Source organism: Carassius gibelio, chromosome A8, assembly GCF_023724105.1.
Source record: "Carassius gibelio isolate Cgi1373 ecotype wild population from Czech Republic chromosome A8, carGib1.2-hapl.c, whole genome shotgun sequence".
NCBI lineage: Eukaryota > Metazoa > Chordata > Actinopteri > Cypriniformes > Cyprinidae > Carassius > Carassius gibelio.
In genome coordinates, this window is record NC_068378.1 from 737,525 (window position 1) to 758,138 (window position 20,614).

At 36.4% G+C, this 20,614-nt stretch overlaps 1 protein-coding gene across 4 annotated transcripts; it reads right to left on the bottom strand.

Annotated features, from left to right (window-relative positions):
* Positions 1-456: 456 nt before the first annotated feature.
* Positions 457-19,915, bottom strand: LOC128018165 (zinc finger MYND domain-containing protein 19-like). Of its 4 annotated transcripts, XR_008184736.1 has the most exons (8): positions 19,774-19,915; positions 16,491-16,550; positions 16,169-16,275; positions 8,818-8,958; positions 8,495-8,675; positions 7,675-7,738; positions 4,639-7,564; positions 457-4,227 (listed from the first exon to the last, which is right to left on the bottom strand). XR_008184736.1 is itself a non-coding variant. In XM_052603527.1 (7 exons), exons 1-6 carry the CDS (start codon positions 19,879-19,881, stop codon positions 4,669-4,671), a joined length of 639 nt encoding a protein of 212 aa, XP_052459487.1. In that variant the 5' UTR covers positions 19,882-19,915; the 3' UTR covers positions 457-4,227; positions 4,639-4,668. The 4 variants fall into 4 exon arrangements, 3 of the variants coding, with proteins under 3 accessions (XP_052459487.1, XP_052459485.1, XP_052459486.1); XM_052603527.1 differs by lacking the exon at positions 7,675-7,738 and having other exon boundaries at positions 4,639-4,710; XM_052603525.1 differs by having other exon boundaries at positions 457-7,564.
* Between the last annotated feature and the right edge of the window lie 699 nt (positions 19,916-20,614).

Genomic DNA, 20,614 nt, shown 5'->3' on the forward strand with positions numbered 1-20,614 from the left:
TGTAACAGGAGCATGCAGAAAGTCTTCTGTGGTTAACTATATGCCCCTAAACCTTTTTTAAATATCACACTTGGAATGTAGGTAGGAGCCCACAGGTGTGAAACAAACAAGGATGTGACACCTTCAGTAGTCTTAAAACATTGGATGCTTTAGCACATTCAGTGAGATTATTTTCTCTTAAACAATGTATGTTTTCCTTGCGACCAAAGCATTCAAATGATCTTTCTAGTAAATCTAAAGCACACTGTTGCAAGGTACTTTTGTTTACACCTTAAGTTTGTGATGACCACTAATATAATTTAATAATGTACAAATCGGCCGAGAACTATAATTATTATGAATGTGTTAATGTTATATTTAAAAGAAGCAGTCTTGGTTCAGAGTGTTAGATGGATATTTCAAGAAAAAATATTTGTAAAGATCCTCTATATTCACACACACTCACATTACCCAAAACTGTGTTAAATACTTTAATCAAGCAAATTTAAAGAAATCTGACGTATATAAACACAGTAAAGCAGACAACACAAAGAGCTCGCTAACATTACAGCAGTTCTGTTTGCAAAAAAAAAAAAAAATCCAGAGACTGACACACACAAAACTCTTTACAATCATACAGGACAATACAATATGAATTGTGATGTTAAAAATGAAACCGTGGTTCAGAACAACCCGCACAAATCATGGAAAGATAAAAAGAAAACATTTTAATTCTGCTACAACTAAGGCTCAAGCTCATTTTTGTTTGGTCTGGTTTCAGAGTTGGACTACTACAGTGAAAAACTTTTTATACAGTACATATCTTCACAATGGAGTAATGTGGTGTTAAACATGTGGAACAGTAACAAACACTATTCAAAATAAACTAGAACCCCAAAACTCTAATGTAACTGTGAGCTAGTTTCACATCATGTAGATAATCTCAGTAATGAAATCTCGGCTCACTTGCATTTTCTGGCTAACAACTGAAATGTGGACTGATGCTAAACCCGTTTTTCAGGCGTCAAGGTTTGGTGAAATATACGTTATAAAATTTAAAAGATGATAAACTATATCAGATGTTCTTAAAAATGTAAACGTCAGACATGACAACTTTGTAAACACGTAATAACTAATATTTTAAGATAGATAAATGTTTAGATATTTTGTGAAAACAAAGATATACTACAACATTTCAGGGGCCCATGCTGTCGAAGACCATAATTTCACACTGTGTTGTTTTAAAAGTAAAAGCAGATCAATTATAAAGACATGACAACACTCAGTTCCAGTTGTGTGTGTTTCCCGAATCAAACCTGTTAGTCTGATGAATACCTAAAACATCTAAAACATGTGTTGGTGCAGACCATCTAAAATGGACTAAAACATGCCCCTTTCAATGAATTCTTTCTACATGTGATCTCTGGTTTATTTAGTGTGATGTTTAGAGAAACAGAGAAAGGAAATAGTTCGTGTGGCATCCATGACTTTTAATGTCTAACTTTAAGTGTAATAAACGGGTTTGTATTAAGTGTAACAGTCAGAACAGAAAATGGCAGGACTCATTTTCAAGTTGATTGAAAATTTTGTGTCTTTGTGACACTGGTAGACCAGAAAAAGCTCTAAAGTGCATCACAATCTCAGTTTAAACAGTCTCTTGACAATCATTTAATCATCTTGTACTACATTTTGTTCATGTTTTTGCCTGTTTACCAAACTCTGAGAATAGTCTTTATCTAAAAAACAATGAAAAAGATACACGGCTGGTGGGCCGGATCAACATTAATAGTTTTCACAATAGTTTAGGAGAGAGGATTTCATATTTTCAAATTAGGTATTTGTTATTCTGATACATATTTCTGTTGTGGAAACATTTCCTGTATAAACAAGGATGTCTATAACCTATTCAAGGGGGTTTAGTGCAATCATATGGATCTTAAACGTAATCACATTACAACAAGGTCACATAGTCCCTCTAGTAAATCCACCAAAAGTGGAGAAAGCAGAAAATTCTTAGCACACAGTAGATGTTAATGCTTCTGACATAAAGGGAGTACACATAGGCCTACTCTTTAATGCCCAGTAGAAATGTTGAAACTAATGAGTACGACAAATAAAAATGTGAACATAATCATCAGCTATATGAACAAGAGCTCTAGATGTAGGGGCGATATTTTTATGCTGTAGTTATGCTGTAAAAATTCCTATGAACAGGCACTGTATGTTTGACCACAGTCAGAGAAAACTCTTCATCAGAAAACGGCAAAACAACATGTAAACAGATCAGTCGACTATCTCTGGTAAAAATAAATAAATAAAATAAAATAGAATATATTTACAAGTCACACATTGACAATTTTTGTCTTATGTGCTCATTACAGCTAAAATCCTGTTTTGCCAAATGCCGTACACACTTTTGCATTTTTTAATTCAGTGATTTTTTAGTCAGTTTCGCTCCGTATGCAAAAGTTATGTTTGAATTTTTCTATAACCATTACAAAAGTGAGAACATCATAGTTCTCAAATGTGTCTGTATTACAACAAAAGGCCATCTAACAAATCTGGCAGAAGTGGAGAAACAGATGTTTAGCACATACACACATTGTAGATGCTTACGTACACCAGAGATGTTGCTTCATTTGAGTCAAAGAAGAGGGCCATAGGAACGGATAACATTCTTTAATGTTGTTGTGTTTTGTCAAAATAATTAAAAAGTTTGGTCAAATGTTTAATACTTTTTCTTAAATGTATAGGATGTGCTCACCCTGCTCTCTTTCCCACGCGAGAGTTAGCATGAACTTACAGGAGTCTTCAAACAAAAACGGCCAAACAAACAAAATGTGAATGGTTTCATCTGCTATCTGAACAAGATGACTTAATCTAGTGGATTAATAAAAATACCATTTACAAATCAACATAATTTTTTTTAACAATTGTATTCTGAATTTTAAATGCATTGTAAACATTTGCTTTCTTGCTATACTCTCTTTCTTAGTGATTTGGTCACGTGAATACACAAAAGGTTATGGATAAAATTTATCTCTACACAGGAGTGTGGAAACTTTAACATGCTCAAACTTAAACGAGTGGGCATCTTTCAGTGGAACCGTTTCATTTGTTTAGGTTGTAATAGTTTTAAGTGTAAAACAGCTAGACTTAATTTTTTGTTGTGTCGATGCTTCATGTGATCACACTTTTTGGACAGACACAAAGTTGCACTAAAAGAAATATCTCGAAGAGAAAAACTGTAACTTAATTTCTTAATTTTCATTTATTCCTATTATGATGACACCACACAGAGATCACCTAAAAACGTACAGTCCAACAAACAAATTGTGAACGGCCGTCCAAAATCTTGATATGGCTAAATCTTGAGGTGCAAGAAAAATGTAATTTAAAAAAACATTGTGATTCTTAGATGTGAAACACCCTTGACATAATCTGCTGGCATGCAAAAATAGTCATAAATGTTTTAGCACAGCTATCTACACAAAGTATGAGAACTGTATATCGTGTCACTTGCATAGAAAATTCATTACCAGTTTATCAGAGTCAAAAGGAAATGATGATAATAGTTGAAACATCCTTAGCTTGTACATTTCTTTCATTTTGAAAATCACAGCTGCTGGTGCTAAATTTTTTTTTGTAAACCATTTAACATTACATGATGCCTACAAAAAAGTCAAATAGTCAAAGTGTATGTTTTCTGTTCTAGGTAAGAACATTTGCACCAAGGCCGGGTACATAATTAGAAAATAGTATTTCTGTCGAATGAGAAAAGTTCAGTCATGCATTTAAGATGTAGAAATGATGTTTGCCAAACACATCCAAAGAGTTTTCTAGTCGTGTGAAAAAAGCACTTGTGTGCATAAATGATCTAAAGAAACAATGCTGGTCATCAGGTTATTTAATTTTTTTTTTAAGACAATAGACAGTGTGCCTTGCTTTAGTGACACACAATGTGTAATCTTTTAAACATGTTTAAAATGGTAGGTGTAATTATTTTACTGAGTTTAAGCTAAATGTATATTTGTTCATTTACATTACACATTCTACAGGTTTGATTATTAAATGAAAACATTTCTTACATAACACAAAGTAAAAACAACAAATACGAATTTGCTCATAAATAAAATTTAGTTTACTCAGTTTTACTGTGTGTGTGTGTGTGTGTGTGGTTCAGGTATACCCCATGTTATGGGGAACAATGATGGCAATATCCAAAATCCTTGGGCATTGTTTTTGTCCCTGTGAGGAAACAAGTTTATAAATCATACAGAATGAAGTGTTTTTGAAAATCTTAAAATTAACGAAATTTTCTGTAAGGGGTAGGTTTAAGTGTAAGGTTGATGTTTGGTGATGCAAAATACAATTTGTACAGTCTAAAAAAGCATTCCGTCTACGTAATGTCCCATAGAACATGGAAAACCAATTTGTGTGTGTGTGTGTGTGTGTGTGTGTGTTTAAAGTCGGTTTTAAAATTAGCGTGAGATTTCAACTCCTTTTACACATCACATATTATGGATAGTATTTTCTTAACATTAATGAATGCCTGTTTGATTTTATTAATTCCAGATAACATTCAATTATTTATCTCTTCAGCGGCTTGGTTAGTTGATGATTTAGATAATTGTCTCTCTCACTCTTTGAAATTCTCACCTGGAAAGACACCAGACATCGTCCTCCTTTTCAAATGTGTTTGTAGACGGGGAGCATGTGGCCCGTCGGTGCCTAGGTATCAACACCATATAGATCAAACAAACATAGATCCTGTCAAGACGTCAAAACCCTCACTTTTGCACAGCCATTTTTTTTTCCCAGGAAGAACCCAAACACCTCCCACTGTCTTTAGGTGTGAACAACAAGCCAGAAAGGAACTTCACAGAAACCCCCCACAGCTCTGGTTACAGATACAGCCATCATAAGAAATCCCCCACTGCTCTGGTAACCGACACAACCATCATATATCCAGTAATAAACACAACACAAGTCAAATCTGAGATCTCTTTGATCTTTTGATTTACACACCTCTGCCATGTCAATCAAGGGTCACAGGACCCAGTGGCATGGCAACCGCTTTGACTGACAGGCCATATAGTCATAAATCAATCCAAACTGACCATGCACACTTCTGACTACCTGTCAATCTACACGGACTGTACGGCCATAAATCAGGCCATAAATCAGGGTAATAAATCATCAAGACTTGAGATAAAGTGTATGATAGGACTACTGAACTGCTTTGTCTCTGAATATTTCTTGAAGTATTTAGTATTTATCCTGTGGCGCCATCGTGTGGACAACATACTGAAAGCACCTGGTGAATGCAATCTCTTTTAATATTCAATCCAGCATCAATACCTATTTTCGATTTAGTTTTCAACAGTTTATGTTCACGTGGCTGTTTTCGTTTATATTCGCCAAGCTATTATGAATTTTGAAATAATCGTGTACTTGATTTGTCCGATCTACCGATGAAAAGCCAGAATCACTGTCCTCTGAAGCTGGAGAGATGGACTTTTTTCCTTCCAGTATTCATAAGCTGTATCTCTCTGATATTTCATTTTGCACACATACACAGCTCAAAAACACCTGAATTCTGCTCTTGTTGTGTTCTAATGGGTGGATTGTGTGAGGCATAATTTATTAATGAGATCTGACCCAATAATAATAACATATGTTGGTTTAGCTTGTCAGTGTGAATGAAATGTATATTTATGTATATATGTAAATGTATATACATCGCGAGCTCGCGGGCAGTTGGCTGCCGCGAATATATCATGTTATTACTTTAAACAGTTCAGAAACATCTGAATTTAGCCATTGGTGTGTTCTAGCGAGTAGATTGGGTCTTAAAGGTAAGAAGATAAGGTCTTAAATAAGAATAAATTCGCTCGTTGTGAGCTCCATGGAGACAATGCCTCCAGCAGCTGATTCTTCTCTTGTCTTTCTGACTGCTCTTCTGCCCAGAAATAAATTATTAATGAGCCCTGACCCCTGTAATAATCAGATATGTTGGTTTAGCTTGTCAGTTTGAGGGAAATTGTATTATTTACTGTATTTTTGACCGATTTAAAAGTGAAATTAAACATATATCGGTATTGCAACTGAAGGGGCGCAATTTTTCTCAGACAATATAAGTCTATGGGTAATGAATTTTTACATAAAAAAATTAATTAAAAAAAAAACTAAGTCTGATCAGTCTGAAAAGATACAGCAACCAGCACCGCTCTATCCCGCAGGTGTCTGCCAAGTTTGGGGCTTGTGGCTTAAAAGCCCTAGGAGGAGATACGTTTATAATTTGGATCAGAAGAATAATAATAATAAAAAGAATAAGTTTAAATAGCATAACAGTATGTTGGCTTGTTGCCAAGCCAACATAATAATAATAATAATAATAATAATAATAATAATAATAATGAGTAAACAAGATGATTTTCACATAATTTAGAAAGAAAAATTATATGTTACAAGCTCCAGTTCTCAAAAATCCCGGGAACCAAATGTTCTTTGTTTTATGGCCTTTTTCAAGTGTTTTAACATTTTTAGTTTTACACTAACTACGCATAACATTTTTTTCTCAAAAACACAATTATTTACATACATGCATTTCACATATTATTATAGCCCAGTTTGTGCTTTTTACAGTGAGATTAGACTTTACCCATTTAGATATAAGAAACTGAAAAAAGCACAAATGTCAGGGGTCTTATGGGTTTGAAACAACATGAGGGCAAGTTATTATTTACATAAATTTGCTATCTGGGTGAACTAACCCTTAAATTTATCTGATTGTTCCGATTACTGACTTTTACTCGTCTTAAACACTTTAATATTTAAAATGTTTTATTAGTATAGTTGTTTTTGCTGTGGTATTTTTATTTATATATGTATGTGTGTGTGTGTGTGTGTGTGTGTGTGTATAGACACACACACACACTCACCTAAAGGATTATTAGGCACACCATACTAATACTGTGTTTGACCCCCTTTCACCTTCAGAACTGCCTTAATTCTATGTGGCATTGATTCAACAAGGTGCTGAAAGCATTCTTTAGAAATGTTGGCCCATATTGATAGGATAGCTTCTTGCAGTTAATGGAGATTTGTGGGACGCACATCCAGGGCAAGAAGCTCCCATTCCACCACATCCCAAAGATGCTCTATTGGGTTGAGATTTGGTGACTGTGGGGGCCATTTTTCGCCTTCTATCTGAATGTCTCAACAGAAATCAAGACTCCTCAGACCATTCAACATTTTTCACATCTTCATCTGTCCAATTTTGGTGAGCTTGTGCAAATTGTAGCCTCTTTTGCCTATTTGTAGTGGAGATGAGTGGTACCCGGTGGGGTCTTCTGCTGTTGTAGCCCATCCGCCTCAAGGTTGTGCACGTTGTGGCTTCACAAATGCTTTGCTGGATACCTTGGTTGTAACGAGTGGTTATTTCAGTCAAAGTATTTCGGTCAAAGTTGCTCTTCTACCAGCTTGAATCTTGAATCTGACCTCTAGCATCAACAAGGCATTTTCGCCCACAGGACTGCCGCATACTGGATGTTTTCCCTTTTCACACCATTCTTTGTAAACCCTAGAAACGGTTGTGCGTGAAAATCCCAGTAATTGAGCATATTGTGAAATACTCAGACCGGTCCGTCTGGCACCAACAACAATGCCAAGCTCAAAATTGCTTAAAATCACCTTTCCTTCCCATTCTAATATTCAGTTTGGAGTTCAGGAGATTGTCTTGACCAGGACCACACCCCTAAATGCATTGAAACAAATGCCATGTGATTGGTTGATCAGATAATTGCATTAATGAGAAATTGAACAGGTGTTCCTAATAATCCTTTAGGTGAGAGTAATATATATATACACAGTAATTCCTCAATTAAAAACTGGGGCCTTTATTTACCTGCTGTAGGTAACAGGCTTTTATTTGAAGCAGGCTTTTATTAGAGGCAGGCCTTTATTTCTAATTCCATCTGTTTGATAAGTAATTGTTTTAAATAACCGATTTAAAATTAAAAGTGATAGCGTTCCAGTGGAAGGAGATCACCACATTAGCACAGAATCAGTTCAGCATCAATCAACAAAAGAATCAGTTTGGTCTGCTTCACACTGAATCACACATGCGCAGTATCATCAGCTCCTCAGTTCTCAAATTGGACGTGTCTGACAGAAACGCTTCTCGGTTCAGTGTACTGGCGATCCGAAAACCGATGCAACCAGTTCTTTGACTCGAGAACGATAAACGCTCTGGCAGTGGGTGTGTACGCTCGTAATATGGCTCAGTGTTGACCACACCCCCAGCCACTATAAGAGGCCCGGTGTTTATTTGAGGAATTACGGTATATTATATTATATTACATATGAGCATGTTTTTATCTTATTGGAAACTAGGAATCAATAAGCAGAATCTAAATAAATAAAAATTAAAAAGATACCCGACCCAATGTCCAGTATTTAAATAGACACAAAAAAAAAAAAAAACACTGAATGACATTAACACCATACTGACCCTCCTCTCAATGAGCGAGCAAGGTGGGTAGTGACACTCGTAGTAAGTGCAGGAACACTCCTCCTCTTCCACCAGCTCTCCATTGGCATTGTAGTAGCGTGTGCGACTCAATTCCAGGTACTGCTCTTCCACTGGGTCTGCTGGTACCTGCTGGATGGCCAGCCAGTACAATGACTGCTCTCTAGAGAGGACATTATACAGGCATAATTTAGAAAGCACATCACAGCACAAGTTGAGCACAGTTGACTAGTTTTTTTGTTGGCTTGTTTGTTTCTTCATAAGCTGTACATCATAAAATCTTAAATGTATTGATTTTCAATTACCTTTGTTTGCTGGACAGTTCTTCTGGTTTGGGACTCCATCCCACAGGAACGAGACGCAAGTTGTCTAGACGGTTGTCCACTGTGACGGAGTTTATGTGAAGTACTTGGAAACTTGGAGCAATTCCACCTCTGTGCTTTTCCCTGTAAACATACACTAAAATGTGACTACTTAAAACATATCGATTTTTATTTCTTTACAGCCTCTGCAGAATTTACACACATACAAAACTACACATTTTCAAAATCAACTAGTTGATAAGTTCCCTGATAAACGGTCAACTAACCACAAAATGAGGTGGAAGGTACCTCATGACACAATTAGTATTAAATAGATTATTAAGTCTGAAAATTTTGTCAAAAGGTGGATCTTAACTGGGTGGGTGACATTTTTTCTAGGCTTGATTTTGTTAATGGGGTGCAGTCTAACATGTACTGAGATTCTCCTATAAACGCGCTGATAATTTCCTGCTTTTATGAAGCCCCTCCTTCAGAAATCCTCAATGAGCTCAGATTGGTTAGCTAATCCAGTGTATTGTGAATGGGCTAAAACACAATATGACAATTGCGATTCATATGAAGAGAGTTTTTACGTGCACCCCTAGTTTTCTCTTCCTCTTCTCTAAAGCAGCGCAGCATGGCCTAGCCCCCTTTGCTGCATGTTCCCGGGGTTTATCTGGGTTCATTATGTAATGAACCTGGGAAGTAACTCATTGTAGTCCCTACGAGCCATTTTTGTAGGCATTAAACTAGGGCTGCGACTAACGATTTTTTTGATAATCGGTTAATCTGTCAATTATTATTCCGATTAATCGGTTTATGTACTTATATTTTAGTTTTGCCCATATTTTTCCCAAGTAAATTATTAATAAAGGGTCTTTATCATTCAGCATAGATTTTTCAGGGTTTCTGCAGGGTTTAATCAAATGTAAGACTTTAAGACCTTTTTATGACTATTAGGATTTGAATTTCTGACCTACACAAATTACGATAAATACCTTCAGTCATTAAAATTCCTTTCAAAAATCTTTTTTTATTATTGACTTTCATTTAAAGTAACAAGTTTTATTATTTAAAGAGTTATTCTATTATTTCTTAAGATTAAGAAACTGAAGCCATAGCCTTCTTTTTCTTGAGTATCAAGAACACAGGAACAATTAACAATTGTAACATTGTAAATTAACAATTATTTTATGCCATTATTTTCCAAAATAACAAGTGTTATTGGTGTTTGGTCACAGTATTCATATCCCACAGGCAGGGCTGTCTTCAATGTAAAAAATTTTATATACAATCAAACCAAAATTTATTTTACAAAAAAAAAATTCATACACCTTGAACATTTCTCACATTGTTACAGTTTATTTGCTATTGCTTCTAAAATGGTTATAAAATATGACAAGAATTTAGAGTTAAACTCTGTCAGAACAAATTAGTCTTGATAATGTCATAACTTTGATAGAAATGTACATAATGGATTACAATCGATTACACTAGAGACAACTGTTATTATGACAACATTTACACAACTATCAATACTTTGTTGACCAATTACCAAGCAATGGTTCATTTTGTTCAGACTGTGGTGTGAAAAGGTAGCATTAACAATTCAGAAAAAAAACAACACATAAGCAATGCATGGTGCTTTATAAGGTGCCGAATAATTTTTGTTCCCAATTGTATATATAGATAGATAGATAAAACATTTATATCCATCTATTTAACTAGTAGTTCACTGTATGGAGATTCTTTGGGTATGTCACAGTTTGCTTATACTCACTGTATTAGTGTCCTGTACCTACTAGTAAAATATGTATATCAAAAATTATATCTGGAGTCTGGATAATTTTTGGTTTGACTGTGCATAATTTCTTGTTAAAACTACAAAGTAATTCAGTCAAGAGCAGTGAGTGATTTTTCTTTCATTTTCTTGGATTAACATTACAGCAGCTAGTAGCTAAATTAGGCGCGGTCACTTTAAGAGACGATGAACGCATCTTTATCCTCAACGGTTTACTTTCACTTAAGAAATGACTGACAAATAACTGAAAAAAAAACACCATTCTCGAGCATACTTTCCAAAGCGGGTATTTGGACATAGTTTGTATGTATTTGTCGGCACAAGAGCAAAAAGAAGCAAATTCGGTGTAAGTTACAAGCGTTTTGACACGCCCTTCTCTGCGCGAGTCCTGAACACCGTGGTACTGAATTGGGCTCTTTCACATCCTTTTGTTTGTTCAAAACTGCGATTAGTATTTGATCGTTCATGTGCAGGAGGGACTGTCCGTGATACGCGGCTCTCTCCGCACAGAACACAGAGCGTGCGAGTAACCAGCTACTCTGTTCAGCTTTTCCGCGTCTTGTGTTTGGATGCTTGATACCGATTGTTAGCGACGGGCTTGAGCCAGCTACTAAACGCACCGTCTTCGAGCCATAGATCGTTAAAGGTACATTTTCCCATTGTGATAGCCAGGATGATGAGCAGGTTTCTGTGAAAGTCCTTCTGACAAGTCTGTATGCTGCCGCATGGACCTTGTAGGTCTGGAACGATGTGATACTAGTGTTGCACGGTGCACCGATACTTCAAAAGTATCGCGATTCTCGGAAATTTAAAACATCACGATAACTAAATTTATTAGTATCGATACTTCAAAGAATGACTGCGTTCCAGATTTGTAAGAGACATATTTCATGTTGGTCAGTGAACGAGAAATATGTCGGGGTGGGTAAAGAAATGCTACCCTGATTTTTAAGAGATTTTAACCATTTTGCATCGTCATATCTTTATCAAAAATATACCTGGGATTGGTTTTATTACGTGTTAGTAATCCTTTGTCGAACTCTTCTGCAAATCAAAACACTGACCCATACGTACTCTAGCAAATTTCAGAAGGAGATTTCAAATAATGTTTTCCTTGCAGTCCTTAGAGCTCCTAAAGTAGTTTAACATCCCGAACAAAGCTTAAGGAATCTTTCAGAACATATTTTCACGAAGAATAAGGATAAAACAGAATAAAATTGCAGTACATTGCATTTTATTATTTACTGGGAAACTATGCTGTGAAATTGTAAACAATCCTTCGAATAAAGTGCCAATGGCATGAAACCTGAATGGAACTCACAATTTAAAGTAAAATCCATCAGAAGGTTGTCCAGAAAAAAAATTGGACACACACAAAAAACCTGCTGTGTGAAAAAGAGCAGTGAATACTTAGAAAAAAAGTGCATTTCAAATATCTTTAAACATTTACCTCTCTCATTCAGTAATAATTAGGCTGCACTAGGGCTGGGCGATATGGCCAAAATTTCATATCCCGATATAGCTCATTAGATATCCCGATAACATAACGATATAGCAATGTTTCTGTTAATTCAGTTTATGAATAGTCTATATAAAATTGCAATGTGGAAATCCAGTTTGAAATGATAAACAAAACAAATAAAAAGGTAGTATGGACTAAATATTTATTTTATTTAGAACCTTTTTTTCAACAAGACTGTTGGTAATGTTAACACCTGCCATTAAAATATTTCAACATATAGCAGCAGCCAACTTTTAAAAGTAACATCACCCAGACTTCTCTTGCAGCATCATGTAGGTGTAAAAGATGTTTCCGAGTAGTATTCTTTGTTCTCTAGAGCAGGCAATAGAAATCAACCACAAATATTGATAATGGCCTGTCTATTCCTATTGGATATAAAAACGTAACAAACTGAAAACCTCTGAGGTTTAAATAGCATGGTGCAGGGCAAAATACCAAACGTAAACTTCAAAACTCACGTTTCTCGACCGTGTAGATTGGAACCATATCTTTGCAGATATGCTTGGCAACAGCAGAATTGATCTCCTTCCATCTGCGGGAGCTATGGCTATATGGTGTGCCACGGGTAAAAGCCTGTTGCAGCGTCTGTGTCTGGAGTTTGTTTTGAACGCTTATGTCACCACTCGATGCTGCTTTTGCAGTTTTTGCTCGTTGACTCTCTCTGTATTCAATTTCGTGGTTCTTGCGCAGGTGATAAAATAAATTAGTAGTGTTTGAGTCCGTTGTTGGCACTGGGAGCCCGCAAACTTTACAAACAACTGTTGTCTGGTCCACATCAGTCTTCTTATATCCAAACCACATCCATGCAACAGAAGTCGCCCCTCTTTTAGGTACAAGCTCCTCGGTTTGGGTTGGCTGGTCATCTTGTTGAGAATTACCCTGGTCTGAACCGCGTCTACTACCGTCTTCCTCCATGTTTGTTTATGTATTGCAGCGTGCATGGGCATGCCGTGAGGTGCATCTTGACATAAAAATTCTGCCGTAAATGCCTTATCGTGGCATAAACAAAAGAGCCTTATATAAAACGAGACATTTTCTATCGTCCAGATGATATATTTCGTCATATCGCCCAGCCCTAGGCTGCACGACTGAATTTTGAACTGGTAAACAACAAACTGATCACAGAACATGTTTGTAAATCTTTAAAATGTTAACTGTTAAAAAGCAATGTTATCAGCCTTTACGACTAAACATTGTACTGGAGAATCTGCACAAATAAAAGTCTTTGGGGCCGTTCACAGAATCGCGCCTAAAACGCGTGGAAAACACTAGGCACATCGCTTTCTCCTTTCCAAAGCGCTCGGGCAGTTGCGCCCCTGAGGCATCTGCCTTAAGCAACCATGACGTGCTCTCTCGCTTGCGGCATTCTGAAAAGTTGAAGTGTTTTTAACTCGATGCGGTGCGGACGCGCCTGGAAAAATGGGCTCGTCACGCCGCGTGCGTGTCGTGACCGCGTCGCTTCCATTATGAGGAAATATACATTGGAAATAATGAACTTGAGCGCGCAAAAGACGCGATATGTGACAGCCCCTTAAACAGTTCAGTACTGCAGAGTTTACAGGTTACTCTTTTTTTTTTTTGAAGGCTCAAAGTAAAGTACTCCCACATCACGCTGAATGCTGCAGAGACGCTGTTCGGGAAGCACGTGACAAAACGAGGCCAGCTATTGGCTATTCGCTACTTCTCCTGCTGTACTGGCTGATTAAAACCTCCGTGGCTCATTACTGCCACACTTTGGTCACCGCAGATTTGAAATATGCACGAAATGAGCCGCTTAAAGTGAAAAAGTGAAAAAAAGTGAAGTGACATTCAGCCAAGTATGGTGACCCATACTCAGAATTTGTGCTCTGCATTTAACCCATCCGAAATGCACACACACAGAGCAGTGAACACACACACACACACACTGTGAGCACACACCCGGAGCAGTGGGCAGCCATTTATGCTGCGGCGCCCGGGGAGCAGTTGGGGGTTCGATGCCTTGCTCAAGGGCACCTAAGTCGTGGTATTGAAGGTGGAGAGAGAGCTGTTCATGCACTACCCCCACCCACAATTCCGTCCGGCCCGAGACTAGAACCCACAACCCTTCGATTGGGAGTCCAACCCTCTAACCATTAGGCCACGACTTCCGGCAAATAAGAGTTATTTAGCAACTAATCGATGACTAAACTAGTAGTATTAAACTATAGTTGACAACTATTTTAATAATCGATTTTAATCGATTCAATCGATTCGTTGTTTCAGCTCTACATTAAAGAGCCAGTAAGATGAAAAATCTAAGCTTCCTATCACTGTTTATAAGTCCTGTACAACAGGTTTAAATCCATCCAAGGTTAAAAAAAAACATTGTCATTTAGTCAAAATATCATTTTAAAATCACCTCAATTCTCAGAGATCCCTAAACGGTTCACACGAAGCTGTTCAAAAGATTCAGTTTCCTTAAACCCCTCCTTTTGGTAGCATACTGTGTTCTGATTGGTTAGCTGACTTAGTCAGTTTTGATTGGTTGTTCCGCACACAACTTCACGGTAAACAATGCGTTAACATCTTTTTGGGGTGAATTATGTCTTATTCCTCTCATCGCAAAGCAAATAGTAAAATAAAAAACTTGAACAGTCTCGCTGCTTTTTCTTCTTTGTGGGCGTATTCAAGCCGCACGCTTCAGTTTGAATCTGAATAGCGCATTCACCGCGGTCACATTAGATATAATGAAGGGAGACATGAAAAACGGACATCGCGTTGTTTTCATATGGATTACTTTATCACAGAATATCTTAGTTTTAAATTAGACAGGTCAAGCTTTCTATAAATATCTCTATCATGTCTCTTCGTTGAGTATTCACGGAGTTACACATCATTTTAATGACGTGTTTGTAAATGAAGATCAGCACAGACAAAGGCTGCAGACAGCACACCTTGTTTGTTATCTTTATTTTATAAGTGCGCAAAGTTATGTCTGTATCCAAAAAAAGTAGACCCTTTACAGATTCGATTGATGTATTGCTCTTATCTGTACGATTAAAACAAAGTGTAATTAAAGTTCTTTTCGGGGTTATCAGGGGAAAATTTCTCATAACGCGTATCCGCATTAATCGACTCCAGAGGGTTAACATATAGTGCTAGCGCGACATACTGATAAGACACCCGGGAGAAAACAAACACATAACTTCAAAATCATACTTACAGGTTGTGATTCGGAGATGCTTGTCGGTCCAAATAAAGTTGGTAATGAACCCTTTTTTATGGCCAAAGGCTTTGAAAATCCCGCCTTGAACTCACCGAGATTAGAAAGGCAGTCAGCAGTGAAATGTGAACACAACAAAAGGGATTTGTTGTACTGCTCTGGTATTGTGGTAAAAATGAATTTTAGCCATTGGTTCTTCTGATCGTCATTCTTTGGCAGTGAAAATAAAACAAACTTGCCTTTACAATTAAAACACACTGTCTCCTCGACATGATGCTATCACACCAACTTACTAACCAGAGCGTCTGTGTGGGGGGTGGGGCAAGTCAGGGTTTTGTTTCTCCAAAGACGGTAGGCGGAGATTATTATGCAAAGTGTTCTAGTGACGTACATAGAGATGGGCAAAAGATTTGAAATCTATGACGACTCGTTTCAGCGATTCAGAGTTGACTCCTTACTTTAGAAGCCAATAACTTTATAAATCGTGTACTTTTTGGTTTAATTACTTTGCACATTGTTTACACCGATGGACAGCTACATCATACACTGTAATACAGGTAATTTTTGATTTCCCATCTGTGTGGCCCTTTAAACTACCAGAATTTTTCAATCTCTGTTTGTATTGAACTTTCAGCGCCACAACAAGCAGATATTGGTTGATGCCCAAACAGCAACCTTACACACTAAAACGTAAAAAAAGTGAAATCGCAATCAACCACCCCTATAATTAGTTGTTTCATCCATTGCATCAAAAGATTTCATTGTTAGATGTAAGTTCATTATGACTTTTACTAGTAAACAGTATAAAAACTGTGGGAAATGCAATAGGCTCTAACACTACACTCACCAAAGTAACTCATGCAGTAGTCGACCAGCCCATCTACCCTTGCCGATGTCAAAGGCATGAGCAAAGATTTTTGCCCCATTCCCATCTGCATCAACTTCCATGCGTGCCTGAAAATAAAGACATTCAGGCATTCAATTTCACAGAACTAAATAATGGTATTCCAAGCATGTGACCACAACAAAATGTTTAAAGATTTACTAGGAATACCAGATATTGCAATAACATATAGGGTTGTTGGTTCAAACCCCCAAAAAAATTATCTCTCTCAAAAAAAAATAAAAAAAGAAAAGAAAAACAAAACAACAACAAAATGATTTCTCACCTCAAAGGCATAGTTTTCCACCAATGGTATGTCTTGCTCATCAATCAAAGTGTACTTTGTCTGAAGGAACAAAACGGTGTTGTAATCGAGATTAAGTCAATTGAGTCAACAATCCAAAAACATACCAGCTATTTTGCTTCCTTACCAAAGACTTACATGGTTAGTTCACCCAGATAGCAAATTTATGTAATTAATAACTTACCCTCATGTTGTTTCAAACCCGTAAAACCTCAGTTTATCTTTGGAACACAGTTTAAGATATTTTAGATTTAGTCTCAGTCTCAGCTCTCAGTCCCTCCATTGAAGCGGTGTGTACGGTATACTGTCCATGTCCAGAAAGGTAAGAAAAACATCAAAGTAGTCCATGTGACATCAGAGGGTCGGTTAGAATTTTTTTAAGTATCGATAATACATTTCAGTCCAAAAATACCAAAAACAATGACTTTATTCAGCATTTTCTTCTCTTCCGTGTCTGCTGTGAGAGAGAGTTCAAAACAAAGCAGTCTGGATATCCGGTTCGCGAACTAATCATTCACACTGAAGATGAGCAGAGCCAGATAACGAACAAAACATTGACTCATTCACGAGTCAAGAACCGTTTCTGTCAGACGCATCTGATTCGAGAACCGAGGAAATCGAAAATATCTTAAACTCTGTTCCAAAGATAAACGGAGGTCTTACAGGTTTGAAACAACATGAAAGTTATTTACATAAATTTGCTATCTGGGTGAACTAACCCTTTAAGTTATAAATTGCGTTCCTGAGGGTTCCCACCAATTTTCCCTGAGGGTTTAACCAATTTTCTATTAGTTTGATTATTTTCCATTTTTAAAGGGGTCATATAATGCTTTTTTTTTTTTTTTAAAGATCATTATTTTGTGTATTTAGTGTAACAGAATATGTTTACAAGCTTTAATGTTAAAAAAAAAACATTATTTTTCAAATACTGTAAATTATTGTAGGTCCTCTATGCCCCGCCTCTCAAATGGTCATTTTCTACAAAGTCCCTCCTGACGACAAGCACAGTCTTCTCTGATTGGTCAACTGATCCAGTACATTGTGATTGGCCGAACACTGCAAGCACTCATCAGAAATGTGATGCTCCTTTCCATAATCATGAGTTTCGTCTTTCAAAATAAATGTAAAGACGGTTAATAATGTCCTTAGTTTTACCATCAGTTCAAGTCCAAAAGGGGAACATAGTGGTGTTACAGACACGGTGATGAAGCTTATATGTGTTTGCAAAGTAAACAAACCACGGAAAGTTAGGACAGCTGACTCCACTGTTGTGAGTCTCTCTCTCTCTCTCTCTCTCTCTCTCTCTCTCTCTCTCAATGCACAAAACTCCACATTTGAACCTTTAATAGAAAATACTTTAATAACAAAACATACAGTAACTGATTCAGAAGTGCCAGATTGTCACAAAGTCAGAATTACCACCTCTCCTAGGTACATGAAACGGTAGTCCATAAAATGCGTTGCTGTTCTGTTGGAAGTAATCTTAAAGACTCATAAATGCATCTACTTTAGAGGGCCAAATAAAGTGCTTTTGCCTAGATACACACAGCATCTCCCTGACATGGCTGCTCCAACACTAACGCCTGTTTCACACATACTCTGTCTGTAGTGCGTATGCATTGCGTATTCTTTTACACACCCATGTTAATGGATCAGAGCGTTCACACTCAGTGTGGTGCAGGAGCGGTGCATCTGCAGCAATGCAGAGATCGTTTACGTACCGAGTCTATTTTTGCTGTGCTGCACGCGCTGAATTAAAGTGATAGCGCATTGTTCGCGGTAAAAATGAACATAGATTGACATGGAAATGCAGTCATTTCACAATAAATGTGTACTAATTAAAGCCTACTGTGTTTCACAAGCAACACATTGTATTTTGGTTAGGATTAAAACAAGAAAAAGAACACCTTTAGATAAACAAGGAAACAATGTTTTATGGAAGCAGAGAATATGGTTTTATGGAAGCAGAAAAACAAAGTTCATTAAGACCTGTGGGATTTCTTGTAATAAAGATTTAAATGCAAAAGGCATTTTTGTCTAAAACCCAATACTTTTGATAGAATATACATTTATCTTGAATTAGGTGAAGTTTCGGATTGATTGTAACATTCGCATGTTTTTTTTTTACAAAGTCATCATACAGAACGAAGGTTTAGAATCTCTAGATTACATTATTGGTATGATTTTGTCAAACATAAATAAATACCATGGATGGTCAACATCTTACAAACATTTCAGCCCATGTGTTCTCTATTATTCTGCACAGAGTTGGTAAAATTGAATTATTTTCAATTATTGAAATGTCTTTTCTTCGTTTTTTCTTTTTTTTAAATTAAAGCAGCAAAAACAACAAAATGTCTGTAGTACTTGTAGACTTATAAGTGTATTATATAAAATAAATTTTTGAAATAATATAAATATCATATACTTAAAAACAAATAAATATAATATACTTTTGATATAATATGATATCATATTTTTGAAAGGCTGATTATTTTGATTTCATATGGAAATATGGGTGGATTGATGCTCCCGGTTTTATTAATAAGTGGTTAATTAGAATTAATATATTTTTATATACCTTTTTATACCTTTTAAAAAGGTCATATTAATCTTGGTGGGCTTTTAATTACCTACACTGTGGTGTTTGAATTATGCAAATAGACCAATAAATGATGAAGTTATGATATTTTGAAGTGTTTGATCAAGCGTAAGAGGTCGCAGTTTTTCATTGTTTTACTGTTATAATTAGGTACAAAAATGACCCCTAATTTCCGAATTTAGAAATTCCATAAATTTCTTAATTATCCGATTTTAATCATTTAAAACACATTTTAACTCTTTCCCCGCCAAACACGGAATTTTCCGTTTTTTATGAAAAAACGCATCCCCGCCAAACACGGAATTTTCCGGGTATCCGTGTTTTAGGTGGTATACGGTAAGGAAGACTCTTGCGCATGCTCTGAATGAGTACGTAACTTTTTGATCAAAGAAACCGACTGCGATCGTCTCTAACATGAATGGAGTATGTTAGCGAGAATGTAGGTCAAAATATCTGACGGACAAATGAAGAGGTATACGGCTGATCAACTACTGGAGGTGTTGATGGACTCAGAGTCCGATCGCTCCTTATTTGATCATTCTGAATCTGATCAGGACGAAGTAGTCAGTGAGACAGATGCACATGTCGTCACAGAAAGTTCTAGTCACGAACGAGCAGCAGAAAGTTTGTTCACCCGTCGATCTGGACGAAGACATAGTTCACCTGTGTGTCGAAGAGTGGACAGTGACAGTTCAGACAGTGATACTTCGGACAGTGAGTGGACACATTCAAGGCCAAGATCTCAGTCGTCTTTCCCAGGTGGCAGAACATGTAGAGGTAAGATAAGAAAATATATGAGAAAGTTTTCTATTCTGTATGCATATTATATATATATATATATATATATATATATATATATATATATATATATATATATATATATACACATACACACACACACACATTATTGTGTGTGTGTGCATGCATTTATGCGGGACTGTGTGCATAAAAATGAGCGTGTAATGGCCTATTTTTTTCTCTTTTTGTGCACATTTTCCACATTGTAATATGTATTTACATGTTAAACTCGAAAAATTTGAATATCGTGCAAAAGTGTATTTATTTCAGTAATTCAACTTAAAAGGTGTAACTAATATATTATATTGACTCATTACATGCAAAGTGAGATATTTCAAGCCTTTATTTGTTATAATGTTTTTGATTATGGCTTACAGTTTATGTAAACTCCAAATTCTAAATTAGAATATTGTAAAAAGGTTTTCATAAACTGTAAGCCATAATCAAAGTTATAACAAATAAAGACTTGAAATATCTCACTTTGTGTGTGCATGTTTTCATATGTGTATGTATTTATGTCTTTTTATTGAAAGTAATTCCAAATATTCATATAATTATTTACAGGTAGAACACAGCGAGGCAGAGGCCGGATGCGTCAAGTACATCGACATAGTGCTGCTGGTGATCAAACTAGGGCTGGTGTGAACCATCCAGCTGAAGATGCTGAACCTGATGATTCTAAGTGGCATGAAATTAACTGGCAGCC